The sequence below is a fragment of the Balaenoptera ricei genome, chromosome 4 (genome assembly GCF_028023285.1).
Source record: "Balaenoptera ricei isolate mBalRic1 chromosome 4, mBalRic1.hap2, whole genome shotgun sequence".
In the NCBI taxonomy this organism is placed as follows: Eukaryota; Metazoa; Chordata; class Mammalia; order Artiodactyla; family Balaenopteridae; genus Balaenoptera; species Balaenoptera ricei.
In genome coordinates this window covers 149,287,092-149,300,498 of record NC_082642.1, presented here as the reverse complement: position 1 = coordinate 149,300,498, position 13,407 = coordinate 149,287,092, and the positions used below count along the sequence as shown (strand labels likewise).

The following is a 13,407-nucleotide window of genomic DNA, read 5'->3' as shown; positions in this document are numbered from 1 at the left end:
TTGCTTTTTCATGCTATATATCTGCTATATTATTTTAGCATATTTTCCATTAAAATGCATACCTTAGCTTATAAAATGACAGTGCATCATATTGCGATACCCTGTATGTCTAGATAATGCATTTAAGAGTTGAACACCTCAGAAGATCATCTCATTTTCACATTTCACTGTTCATTTGTTTACTTGGTCCACACGTTTATGTAGTGCCTTTCATGTGCCAGGTACATGCTAGGTGTTGGAAATTCAACAGATGTCATCCTTGGTCTCCCCATACTCACAGCTCAGTTGGTGTTACAAACAAGTAAGCAGGCAATTGTAATCACGTGACATCAATGCACTAGTGAACGATGCTGCAGTAGTTCATGGGGCAGCTGCCTGACCTAGAGTTGGGAAGTCGGGAGAGTTCTCCCAGAGAAACTGAAATTGAGAGTCTATAGATTAAAGAGGATAGAAAGGCGTGAACCAGGAAGAAGGAATGTGCAGAGACCTCAGGGGACAAAAAGGATCTAAGTAGACGATGCAAGTATGCTTGTGCAGGAGGAGTGGGTGGGGATGGGAGGTGGATTTGGTTTTGAATATGTTGAGTCTGAGGCGTCTGTAGGGTCCATCAGGCCCAGATGTAGGCTGTGGGTGTGTGGGCCTGGCGCTCAGCAGAGAGCTCTGGGCCCACCAGGCAGCTCTGATGACAGTTTAAGGCCATGCGTTTTTATTAGCTTGGCCAGGAGGATGAGATAGAGACGGGAGAGGACTGGTCCTGGGATCAAACAGAAATGCAGACTTCAAGGACAGGCAGAAGAAGGCTGCCCATAAAAGGAAAATGAGAAGAAAGAACCAGAAATGTCAGAGAGCCAGGAGACTATAGCAGCTTAAAAATCAAGGAAGGAAAGGATAACAAGGGAGAGTGGTCTGTGGCAAGAAGGAGAAGTGAGCACCGCAGCCTGCCCTTTGGGTTTAGTCCCAGGGGAGGAAGCTGTCGGTGACATTCAGGAGAGTGATTTCAGTGGAGTGAAGAAGCCAGATGGTGGTAAATCGGGGTGTGGATGCAAGGCGAAGACGTGCAGAGAGTGTCTGTAGGCAACTCTTTACAGAAGTTTGGCTAAGGCGGGGGAAAGAGAGGGGAAGGCAGCTGCTCCAGGGAGTGTTATTTTGAAATGGGGACGCTTGGGAACACTTAGTGCTGATGGAAAGGGCTGACGCCACTGGGGAGGGGCAGGGCAGAATGAGCGGCAGAGCACGGTCCCTGGGAAGACGGGGGGTGGGCAGAACCCCACTGTTTCCATCCACAGATACCTGAGTGCCAACCACGGGGTTAGGCTCCAGTTGGGGGCCAGGTTGTTGAAGAGACGGGGTCCCATCATAAGACTTCCCTTTTCTCTGTGAAGTTTAAGCAGTGGGGCAACTCATGGTTTCAGGAGACTCGAGAAGGTTCAAGATAAAGCTCCTGAGAAGGGGTCAGAGGGAGAGCCAGCCAGGAAATTGTGGAATTACCAGGCAGCCCTGGGAGGCCAGCTGAGGCTGAAAACCACAGAGTTAACATGGCTTCAGTCATCGGGGCCACGTGGTTGTCTCTGGCTGCAGCACGCAGCAGCCCAGGTGCGCAGTTGTGGAGAGGTTAGACGGTGGAGTTGACGCAGGCGCGATGGACGAGTAGTGCAGGAGGGGAACGGCCGAGGTGAGGAACCGGAGGACGTGAAGACGGTTGCAGAGACGCAAAATCAAAGGCCTGGATCCTGGTGAAGTCAAAAGAGGAAAGAGTAACTGAGGGCGAGGGTGAAAGTCCGGGGAGTGGTGGTCAGAGTGCAGTGTTCTGAGTTCCCTGTTGCAGCGGTACTGCAGTTCCAAGGGGCGTATGCGTCAGGAGTGGAGGAGAGCGTCAGCAGGGACAAGACGTCAGGTTGTTGATGGGCTGACCACACGGACTTCGATGTCGCCCGGAAGGATGGTAGGACCCAACTTACCAGCTTGCTCTCTCCTTAGTCCTCGATGAATGGGCTCAAGAGACCAGAAGGATGGAGGTTGGAGATTATGGCAGCAAGCGGGGCTTGAGGGTGCTACATAAATTCCTGACAGCACAGCCTCAAAGAAATAGGCCTTTTTGTTCAGGGTTGGAAGACTGAAGTTCTGCAATTGGAATTGGGTTGCAAGGGGCACCCTGACCCCACTTTCCAACCCTAAGGAAGGAGGAGGTGAGGAGACCTCAGGGGAGAACCAACTTCCCCCTGTTGTGTGTATGCCAGGTTGGGGGAGTACAGGGGACAGAGTAGCGAGGAGACTTCTGGGGAAGGTGTGTGACTGCGTGAGAGCCTGTCTACTGCAAGGGCAGGACCTGAGTTGAGGGCACTGGGGAGCGGGCAGTTCCATTGGCGAGAAGGAAGGTTTGGAGGGAGAGCATTAAGCTTCCAAGTCAGCCAGCACTGAGACAGCTGCTCAGCGGAATATTGAAAGCTATGGCGTCAACCCAGCCCCCGGTGTGAAGTCACCACTGGCCTCCTGTTGCTCTGAAACAGAAGACTGTCTTCAATTACATTTCCTATAAGAGCGTTTGCGCTAATTCTACCTTTATACGTATAAAATTTTTATATATGCCCACATGCTTAACCTATATATGTTTGCAGTGTCATAATGTTAAACGTGTTTATTTTATGTATATAATCCCTTAAAGCCTAGATTGATGAAAAAAAAAAATCTCTGAGAAAGGTAACATGGTGGTAACTTGGCTGACCTTGCACTTTCTCAGGTGATGTTGATGACTACAGTGCTGAGGTAGAGGAAATCCTTCCTCAGCATCTCCAGCCATCTTCCAGTTCTGGCCTTGGCGCTTCCCCAAGTTCCTCACCCCGGACCAGTCCCTGCCAGTCACCCACCATATCAGAGGGGCCTGTGCCTTCCCTTCCCGTGAGACCAAGTCGAGCTCCATCAAGAACACCCGGGCACCCAGCTTCACAAAGTGTGTATCTTACCTAAAGTTTTGTATGACTTTCCCTGGCTGATGCATTTGATTTTAGATGGTTAAAGCTCTGATGCCTTTGCCTCTCCTTTGGAGACCCATTTTTGTTTTAACTTTCATATCCATAGGCTAAAGTGTAGCATGTTTTCTGTGCATGCAAAAGAGGAGACTTCGCAGATGGTAAGCCCTAGATGGAAAGGGTACTCATCACTGGCACTAGACGAGAATTTTTCTTAGTTCTTTTTCTTTGTGGCCAGGCTTGTCCATGTCTTATCATTGATGGTTTTTTATCGTTATAGTCAAAGCCCATAACTATTCAGGCTTAACTATCTACCTGTACATTACCTAAATTATAATATGAAGCAGAAAGAGACAAGACAGGTTTTTTGAATTCAACTTAATAGTCATGACTCCTCCAAAGTTGGAAGATTTGTCTCTGGAGGTTGTTACGTTACATGGTTTAGTCACTGTTCCATGCTAACCAATGTCTTCAGAAAATACCTTCCATTTCATAAACTTCTCTAGCTCGCCCATGCTACTCTTAGAGGACTGGCTTCATTCAATAAATTCAAGATAAGCCAGGGTATAGAGAGAAGAGACACCCTTTTCTTTTTCTTCTCTCTGTTGGCCAGCAGACTGCAAATGACTTAACTCACACAGTACTTCATGCCATCTATTTTTTTAAATAATATAACCACTGTCTCTCTTTTTTATTTTTTTTCGGCTGCATTGGGTCTTCGTTGTTGCACACGGGCTTTCTCTAGTTGCAGCGAGCAGGGGCTATTCTTCTTGGTGGTGCGCGGCCTTCTCATTGCGGTGGCTTCTTTTGTTGTGGAGCACAGGCTCTAGACACGCGGGCTTCGGTATTTGTGGTATGTGGGCTCGGTAGTTGCGGCTCGTGGGCTCGGTAGTTGTGGCTCGTGGGCCCTAGAGCACAGGCTCAGTAGTTGTGGCACACGGGCTTAGTTGCTCTGCAGCACGTGGGATCTTCCTGGACCAGGGCTCGAACCCGTGTCCCCTGCATTGGCAGGCGGATTCTTAACCACTGCGCCACCAGGGAAGCCCCCTTTGTGCTGCCTTAATAGGGCCGCTCGATAAATCTCCTTCAGCACCTGGGGCCTGGGTAAGAAGTCCACAGAGAGCTAGCCTGATTGCTCTCATGGTACCAGAGGGTAATGTAGTAGCAGAACTGCTTATGTTATTGATACCAGAAATGTGTGTCATTACACTGTAGTACAAATTTAGAAAATTAGCAAAATAATTTATCATACGCATATAGAAAGTACCTTTGTGCTCACATCCACTTGGAACGTGATCCTCTTACCTCAGGTACTTTTTCGGTAGGTTCTCCTGTTGACGCTCTGCTAGCAACACAACTGCAGCAGAAAGATTCTTCCCAGCCCCTGGAACCCAAGCGGCCTCCCCCTCCCCGCCCGGTTGCTCCTCCTGCGCGTCCAGCCCCCCCACAAAGACCGCCTCCACCTGCAGGTAACAAACCATTTTATTTCCATTTTTGCTCGATTTAAAATCTCCCTCCACTCTATTTAAAAATGTTTTGCATGTTTCGAACTTCTAACTTCTAGATTTTACTGTTTTTCTATCACTGGTGCTATTTCCTCAGTTTTTCTCTAAAAAACGTGGTGGGTGTGACAGAACAGGGAAAATTATTGTTTCTCAACTAGATTCCTGTAACATGTTTTCAGAGCTGACCTTTTACAAGTGTGAAAGAAGGGTTTGTTTTGTTTTTGCTAATGGGGTTGTACTGATTTCTATAAAATGCATGATTAGAACTGAAGAACATACATATACTTATTTACTATAAAGTTGTACATATTTGTTTAAATGTTCTTTTAAAATAAGTATAATGTTTCTATTTAGAAGCATTTGCATTACATAATAGCTTTTTTATAGCACCAAGACATGAATATGTGGTTTCTACATGATATTTGACATCAGGAATACTACAGTAAATCTTTGACTTTATTTAATGTCGTTTATTTAATTTATGTCGTTTATTTAATGTCGTTTCCTTTCTGCTGCACATTCTCTTATGAACCATAAGGGGCTAGGAGTCCTGCACCTGCTAGAAAAGAATTTGGAGGTAACCATTTATATTTGTTGTAATGTATGGATCTTGGTTCATTAATTTTTTTGGAGTTTGATTCCTATAACTGAAAGACATTTTAGGTTTGTTTGATAAAAGTCAAAATGAATGACATTTATATGCCAAGTTAAAAATAGCTCCAAACTTCCATTATATTCCTGTTAAGTAAAAGATTAGAGCTTGGTTTTATGAGTGAATAGAATTAACAAGAGCTTCCATTTTCCAGATAGTCAGAGGTGAATTACTCATCAAGGCCTGATATACTTTTTCTTAATAAATACAGTCAATTTGGTTACAAAGATTTAATTCCCCCAAATCATACGACTTTCAAGAGTGATTCAGGCACAATGAATATAGAATGTTTCCCAAGTATTTGATTATATTAGATTGTATTAGAGCTCTAGTACATTCCCTTGCCAGTAGCCTGTGGATTAGCAAAGTGTCCTAGAAATGCAATTTAAAGTTAAAATAATTATCTGAAATATAGCTTTCATTTTGCATGGCTTTATCATAACTTGTCATAACATTCATGCCTCATTTTTAAAATGTAAGAACAATTTTCTTTTATATATTTCAATAAAGAAATTCTTACTAACACATGGGTCACTTTTTGTTAAAAGTGTAGTTTACTTGGTTTACATGAAAACTCACAGAGCGTAGTTGGAGGTATACATTTGACAAGCTTATTTAATCTAATTCTCAGGAAAGGCTGAGGCAAGATACTTCAGTCCCACAGAAGAGCTTTTACAAATCCAGTTTTAATATCATTAAGGCTCACTATACACATGCAGTTGGTCTCTTTCTACTCTAGCTGCCTAAGGACATTGCGGACCGACTCGTGTGTTGTTACAGATTGACTTTGCTGTGTGTAGATTTTAATGACTTTGTATAATAAGGGTAGCAAAGTTATTTCAGCACTGCGGCTTCTGCAAGATACTGCTGGAGTATAACTTTTCCATTGACTTACAGAAAACATTAATTTTTCCGGTTTCAAACTTGTGCTTTTATTTATAGTTTCATAATAGACTTTTATTTATTTTCTCCTTTAATTAGGAAAACAATCTGTAGAAAATAAGTTAAATAAATTTGTGAAAAGTTATACATGTTAGCAACTCAGTGGCTTAGAAATCTGATTTAATTTTTAAAAATCGCTTCTCTTCACAATTCTTTTGTAGACAATGTTTGCAGTGTATTTTTTTTAACCCTATAAACCAATAACTGCTTGAAGGCAATAAGCTGAGAGAAAGTAATTACAGTACTTTTAGGTTTTTTTTTTAAAATAATTTATCGAAAACTAACTTCTCAGAGACTAATATAGTCTCACAGAGATTTCATATGAAATTGGAACCTTAAGATTTTTTTTCCTTTTTGACTGGCAAATATTGGAGCTTTTATTAGTGATTTAACACTGAATATAAAGAATGAGATGATCATAAAGCAAAGGCTTTCATTACACGTATTTTTCAATTCCCTACTGCTAGTAATGTCAGATATAAAAAGCAAACTGTCCTTCTCTTTCATTCTAACTGTGGAAAGGGCCAGACTCAGGTTTGGGCCAGGCATCTAAAGTCACTTTGGTTTGTATTGATATCTTTGAAGAAATTTAAAACAGTGAAAGAACTTTTTTGCAAAAGTAAGCTTAGCTCAGAAATTGTTTTGTTTGCCTGCCTTTCATTCTGTGCTACGGGCCCTGAACAATATACAGCTTCTGTTCTTTCTCTAAAAAGGTACTGGAGCCCCTCCCAGTCCTGGGGTAGCTAGGCGAGAGATGGAAGGTAACAAGACTTTTGCATCACAGAAATGGATCTCTCATCTTATTTCTAAATGTCAGCCCCTCCAGTGTTTAAAGGCATACCAAATCTTTTCTTGGTCCAACTGTAAACTCCCCCTCCCATCCTTATGTATACCTTGTAATTTTGTATTTTTTTTCTCTTTCCATTCTGTGTTGTGTATAGTTTCTAATGGATGTCCATTTAATTTCCCCACAATTCTCATGTTGTTTTGAACTATGTTTTGTATATATTTCGTATATCCTTTGGATGTGAAATTATTGTACAACGTTATTTTAAGAAGAATGCCTTCAAAATTCTCTTCAGAATAAGTCAAATGTTTAGAAATGTACTATACTAACTCTGGAGTTTTAAAAATTAATAATTGTAATTAAACCTTATTAATTCAGGTCCAAGAATATAGTATTTTTTGGATGATTTCAGATAACAGAAATGTTTTAATGTATAATGATGCTGAACTAAATTTGCTTAAAAGGCTATAAAAACTAGAAGCCATTCATTAAGATTATAGTTCTTAAAAAGCTGATGGATTACATACAACAATCACGCTTGAATTTCCTTTCAAAAAGAATAAATATGAGATGCAGGCCTCAATAGTGTCCCCTACTCCTTTTGGCCCCAAAAGTAGTTTATTTCATTTCATCCTTTTGCTACCTTTCTAATGAGTTTGAGCCGTGGTTTAATATTGTCTTGCATGAGGCAGATATTTGGTAATAAGATGTGCCGGTCTTCTACCTTCATCATAGGATTTTGCTATAGAAATCCCAAAGATCCCATCGTGGGATTCCTTTATCCATAATGACATCTACAGCATGAAGCCCTGAAACAGTGCCATTAGGCGCCTCTTGCGTGACTCGGAAAATGTAGTGCTGTCTGTTTGCTCCGGAGCTGTCTGTCCACCAAGCTCTGGGAAACAGTGGGGCTGCATCTTGTGACCATCCCCCTAAGCTGACCATGTGTTTTCAAGGTTCACAGGAGAGAGCTCTGTTGGGAAAGTCACCTTAAAAGTGACCTTTTGAATGAGGTATCAGACCAAGTGCTAAGCTGGCTCCCATGAATGTCACTCTCAGTATCCTAATTTTTCTCTTTTTGGGGATATTTCCTTCAGAGCTGATAATACCCTTCATCATTATCTAAAGCAAAGTACTTTTGTTTCCGTCTCATGCCCCCATTTCTGCTGGTAATGAAACAGAACAGCCAGCCAGTGTTATGCAATATGGCTTGATTGTTTACTCATGACTAATTTTTTTTTCCTTCCTGCTTCAAAGCACCCAAAAGCCCTGGAACGACACGGAAAGATAATATAGGTAAAAACACTTGAATTCAGCTTAACCTTAAAACTGGACCGTGCATAGATAGACACTTGGGGTATAAGTACATGGTTTCTTGTTTCTTTCTTTTTTAAAAAAACTGAAATACATGGTGCGATGTCTTTGTTCCAGGACGCAGCCAGCCTTCACCTCAAACAGGACTCACAGGCCCAGGACCTGCTGGATACGGTACAGCCAGACCGGTACGCAGCACCTCGCCTGGGAGCCAGGAGGTCTAGGTTCTAGGTCCCAATTTGCTGCTAATGAAATGTGTTATCTTGAAGAAATCATGGGGCCCGTTAAGGCCCCAGTTTCCTCAACTCTAAAATGGGGAATTGCACTTGACGCTCTCCAAGGTACCTTTCAACACTAAGAGTATTTTAACATCCTCTTCAAAAGTAACTAAACATACTTCCTTATTTGAATAAAAGTGATACAATTAAGTAATTACGGTCGCTACATAAATATCTTAGAATCTGTATATGAGGAAGTGACAACTTTTTATATTATCTGAGTAATTCTTCAATCAGAAGGATTTTAAAACTAGATTTCAGAAAACCCATTTATGAGAGTCGGTCAACTAAAACTGGTTCTAAAGGTGTTAAAGGCAGGAGAGCAGATGGCATTGCAGTGCCTTTCCCTGTGTTGTGAATCTGTGGTTTTCTGCGTGTTTATCAGTGTTCTCTTATACACAGGATTATCCTCTTATTCACCCAAGTGAAAATTTTCTCTGGAATAGAACAGGTAACTTAAAGGAAAAAAGAAAGAAAGAAAGAAAGAAAGAAAACAGAAACCAGGATCAGTCTAGTGGAGGCTGTTGCGAGGCCTCCAGCTGAAGAGTAAGAAGTGGGAACTGTTACTGTAACTGGAAATTGAGAAACTTCCGCTAATGAAACTACTTGTAATTTCTAAGAAATCCTCAGAAGATTTAAAAGATAGAAATACTTCGTTCTTTCTCTTGTAGCTTTCTATTTAACATCCAACCTAAAGGCCTTTTTCTATATATAATATCACACTCCAAAGTAAAATGTCTGTGGAATATACCTAAAGATAGCCATTACCCACTCTCCTTTTTTCCAAAGAAGGGGAAATTGCTATCCATCGATTCTACCACTTCCCACAAAGTACTTTCTTTATTTAATACTGTAAGAATAGGGAAGGAAAGTCAGAATTTTGTGCGATAACATTCATAACTTTTGCTTAAAATAAGGAGTATTGGGGGCTTAAAGTCTTCAGCAAACGTGTGAAAATAGAAAAGACATTTTTCACCAGTGTGTCTTCCAGTGTATTTATTTTAGCATATCGAGTAAGCCACTCAAGAGGTTTTACATCTGTGTTTAAAAAAAAAGACCTCGGCATGGTTTTTCATAAGCCGCTTAGTTACACAGTGTATGTCCCTCTCCACGTCCTCATGACCTGTAAGACCATCCCCGTCGCCCATGAAGGCAGCATTGCACGGGATGAAGAACACGGCCCTGCAGCCGGTCAGACCTGAGTCTGGCTCCTGGCTCTACTTTCTAGCTCTGTGGCTTTGGGAAAGTTGTGTACATTTCTTCATCTTCATTTATAATAGAGATGATAAAAGAATACCTACCTCTGAGGGCCATGTGGACAACGAAATGGAAATGCCTACGCAGTGCTTAATTAACACAGCGGCTGGCACATAGTAAATAGTGGAAAATAAAAAGGAAGATCTTTAAAACTTATGACGATGTGGCTATAAATAGAGAGCCATTAAAATGACAAGAGGCTGAGGAAATGAGATGAGATGCAAAAGCAAATATTTTCACCAAACCTTATCTGTTGAAAATAAGTAAATATCTCAACGGTTACGTTTCCCATTTTTAGATTATTCCACCCCGTGCCGGAGTGATCAGCGCCCCCCAGAGCCATGCTCGGGTGTCTGCTGGGAGACTGACTCCTGAAAGCCAAAGCAAACCGTCAGAAGTACTGAAAGGTAGGCCCTGTATTAGAAACAGCAGTGCCGTTCTGTATTCTTTCCCTTTTTCCTTTTCTTTTTTTTTCCTTTCTGCAGCGTCTCGCTTTTTACAGCTTACTCACATTGGGATAGCCTCCTGTCTTTCCTCATGCCACAAGAAATGAGGCTGCTTGGGGCCAGGGCTGGGCGGGACAGGGACTGGAATCTCGTTCACTTCACTAAAGGAAGGATAAAAAGTGGTTTTCTAGAAAACACCTGACATCTGGAAGTGACTTTTTTAGGGCCAGCTCTTCTTCCTGAACCACTGAAGCCTCAGGCCGCCCCTCCTGTGCAGCCTTCTGTGGCCCCGCCGGTTCAGCAGATGCGGGAGCCTCGTGTCCCGGTGGCCACACCTACGCCTCAGTCTGCCCCGAAGCCCAGCCTCGAAGCCGCCCCGCAGCCGCCCCCTCGGAGCAGGTCGTCCCACAGCTTGCCTTCTGAACCTTCAGTGCAGCCGCAGGTAAGTCCTGCCAGCCGGTGGAAGATCATCTGGACGCTTCTGTGAGGGTTTTGGCTTATTTTCTGTTTTGTTTTGTTTTTCTGTTTTTCTTTTTTTACTGAGGTATATTTGATGCCTTTGGTATAGTCTTTGAACATACTTATTTTAATTATTAGCTTAAGAGATAAACAAATATGAGATTCACTTTTAAAAAATGTTTGTCTTTTGGTAGTAATCGCATGTTCAGATATGACTTCAACAGGCGAATGTCATTGGGTATCTCAAACCAGTCACACAACAGATGCATGGTTTGGCTGTTTGAGGTTTGGGGCGTTTGGCTGTTTGAGGTTTGGGGTTTTTGTCTGTTTGTCTAACCTGTGGCCTGGATCAAGGGTTCTCAGAGAGTGACCCTAGATTAGGGATCTTTAAGGAATTCCAAGCAGCTCCCAGGCTGTTTTATCTTGTTAATGTTTAAAGTGTTGGTGACTTTCTGGTTTTTTTATGCATAATTTACTTTGGATAGTTAATGAATTAGGATGGACAATAATAATTTATTTTCTTATTGCTCACAGTTAATAAATTAGTTTTGGCTTTTACTTCCTGGAGAGAGAGGCAGTCAGATCAGTCCTGACCATTGGCAGTAGAGTTAATTTCCCGTAATCCTCTTATTCCTCCTGATGCCACACAGCTAGCTCTTTTCTGTGGTGGAGCCGGCACTGGGCTTCCTCAGGGATCTCTTAACAGTTTCAGACACTATTGGATCAGTTTAGAAGTTTTGGGCGTGCAGCAGCAGGCTTATTCACCAAAGTAAAAACCATCAAAATAATGTTATCTCATGACTGTCACACAGAAAACAGTGCCATTGCACTGTTGAGGATGCTGAAGATGTATAATAATTGTAGAAATCCTTCCAACGATAAATATCCATTATTTTCTCTCTGCCAATCGGCTTTTAGTGCATCATGAATTTTTCTTCTCATTTCCTTGTGAGGTGTACTATTGTATTTTTTTTTTTTTAATGTAATTGGAGGGCAAGAAACTTTCAAAGTAGCTGTATCTTAGAGCTTTGTATTAGTGTTTTAGGACAGAAAGTGATCATGAATTTCATAGTAAAAGTGAACCCTGATTCCTAAAACTCTATAAATGTTTTCAGTATTGAAAGTAGGTATGGTACTCTGAACAACTTCAGAAAGAACACACTTCAAGTAAGATTGCAGTTCTCAGTAGAAAGTCATCTTATGACACAGAAATACTACAGGATGAATATTCCAAAGACTGCCATATATCATTTTCTTAGGTCATTTTTCAACTTGTTTTGCTTTCTGATTTTCATTGGAATGGGTGTGGTAATTTGGTGACAGACAGCAAGCCCATGCTTTGTGTGTGGCTCAGTAGATTGTGTTCTTGACTCTTGCATTCTGTTCATCAAAACTATGAAAGATGTTTGTTTTAAACCTTCTTTTTGCCTCAGTCACTGATACCAAATTCCTCTGCACATTATATACACAGACACACTTTTCTTTTGGGGGAGTGGGGTCTTGTTCATGTGTAGACTGTCTTTGTGAAGGATCACAAAGTGGTTAGTTTCCTCCTTGGAGCTTAGAACGCTGAGGGGCCGGAAAGAAAGGGAAGTATTTTACCTTTTGTGCCTTTTGAACTTTGAACCATAAGAATAATACCTATTCAAAAAATAATAGACATTTAAAATTTTTAAAATCTTCTGCAGTGGCTATAAGTTGAAAAGGATGAGATAGTAAAATATGACATTTGATATTTTGGTAATAATATGAAATAGTCTTAGAATTGAACACTTAGTAATTTTTACAAGTCTTTATCAACTCTGCCAAAAATCTACAAGGTATTTAAAACATAAAAACACACATGACCCAGCTTTACTTTTTATTACTATTTAAGTGTCCTTTGATTCTATAATTCCATATAGAAAAGATTCTTCTAATTCATATGATTATACAACACGTTATATATCCTTTACAAAATGTGAAAATGCCTCACCTATCTGACTTCCAACATCTTAGTCATCTGATTATCAGCTAAAAACCAGAAGTCAGGAATCCAGTGAGAAGTAAAATAATAGCATCATGGCTATACTATTAACGTGATAGCTGACAGTGAGGGAAGAGACCAAGTAGAAGATCTCAGCATTCTGGATCAATTGAATACCATCCCTGTGTATCTTAGTATAAACCCATTCCTATTTCCTATCCTGTGCCAAAGCTGATACATCAAGATCATCAGGAAAGCATTAAATTCAGGAGTCTCATGTTTCGTAGGCAGGAAACTGTAGTAATACTTAATATATTTTAGAATGGTGTCTCTCTAAATTGTCAAAGTGAGTTTTGGTATTTTAAAATAAGGTGAGCTTTAAATATTGGGGAAGATTTGCTCAAACTGTTCCTTGAGAATACTGTAATTTTTAAAAGTACTTCTATATTATGAAAAGATTATGATTTCATTTTTAAACAACAAAAAGAGGATCCAGTTTCTTACCTTGTTGTACCTTCCAGCTCATAAATTATGAAGTGAATTAATGCTAGTATCACCCTTCAGAAAACCTGAGTAATATAGAACAAGCCTGGATCCTGACCATTTGTTAAATACCATTTTTTACTTTTTTGCCAAGTGATGCCATTTTGTACATTTTCTCTAATGATGATAAACCCACAGACTATCTTAAGGCTGTGTCCTACTCTTCTTGGGCTGCCATAACAAAATACCATAAACTGGGTGGCTCAGACAGTAGAAATCTGTTTTCTCACAGTTCTGGAGGCTGGAAGTCCGAGATCAAGATGCCACCGTGGTTTGGGTTCTGGGCTGTTTT

At 41.0% G+C, this 13,407-nt stretch overlaps 1 protein-coding gene across 8 annotated transcripts in view; it reads left to right on the top strand.

Annotated features, from left to right (window-relative positions):
* The window catches only part of SYNJ1 (synaptojanin 1), an 85,600-nt gene that overhangs the window by 66,135 nt on the left and 6,058 nt on the right, over positions 1 to 13,407 (top strand). For 3 of the 8 annotated variants that reach the window (XM_059921446.1, XM_059921445.1, XM_059921451.1), the window contains exons 23-30: positions 2,738 to 2,947; positions 4,292 to 4,435; positions 5,010 to 5,048; positions 6,779 to 6,826; positions 8,110 to 8,148; positions 8,284 to 8,354; positions 10,000 to 10,108; positions 10,372 to 10,589. In XM_059921446.1, coding sequence (XP_059777429.1) covers positions 2,738 to 2,947; positions 4,292 to 4,435; positions 5,010 to 5,048; positions 6,779 to 6,826; positions 8,110 to 8,148; positions 8,284 to 8,354; positions 10,000 to 10,108; positions 10,372 to 10,589 — 878 coding nt within the window. The remainder of the gene's footprint in view (positions 1 to 2,737; positions 2,948 to 4,291; positions 4,436 to 5,009; positions 5,049 to 6,778; positions 6,827 to 8,109; positions 8,149 to 8,283; positions 8,355 to 9,999; positions 10,109 to 10,371; positions 10,590 to 13,407) is intronic. The other 5 variants (XM_059921453.1, XM_059921447.1, XM_059921448.1 and 2 more) reach the window with 4 other exon arrangements.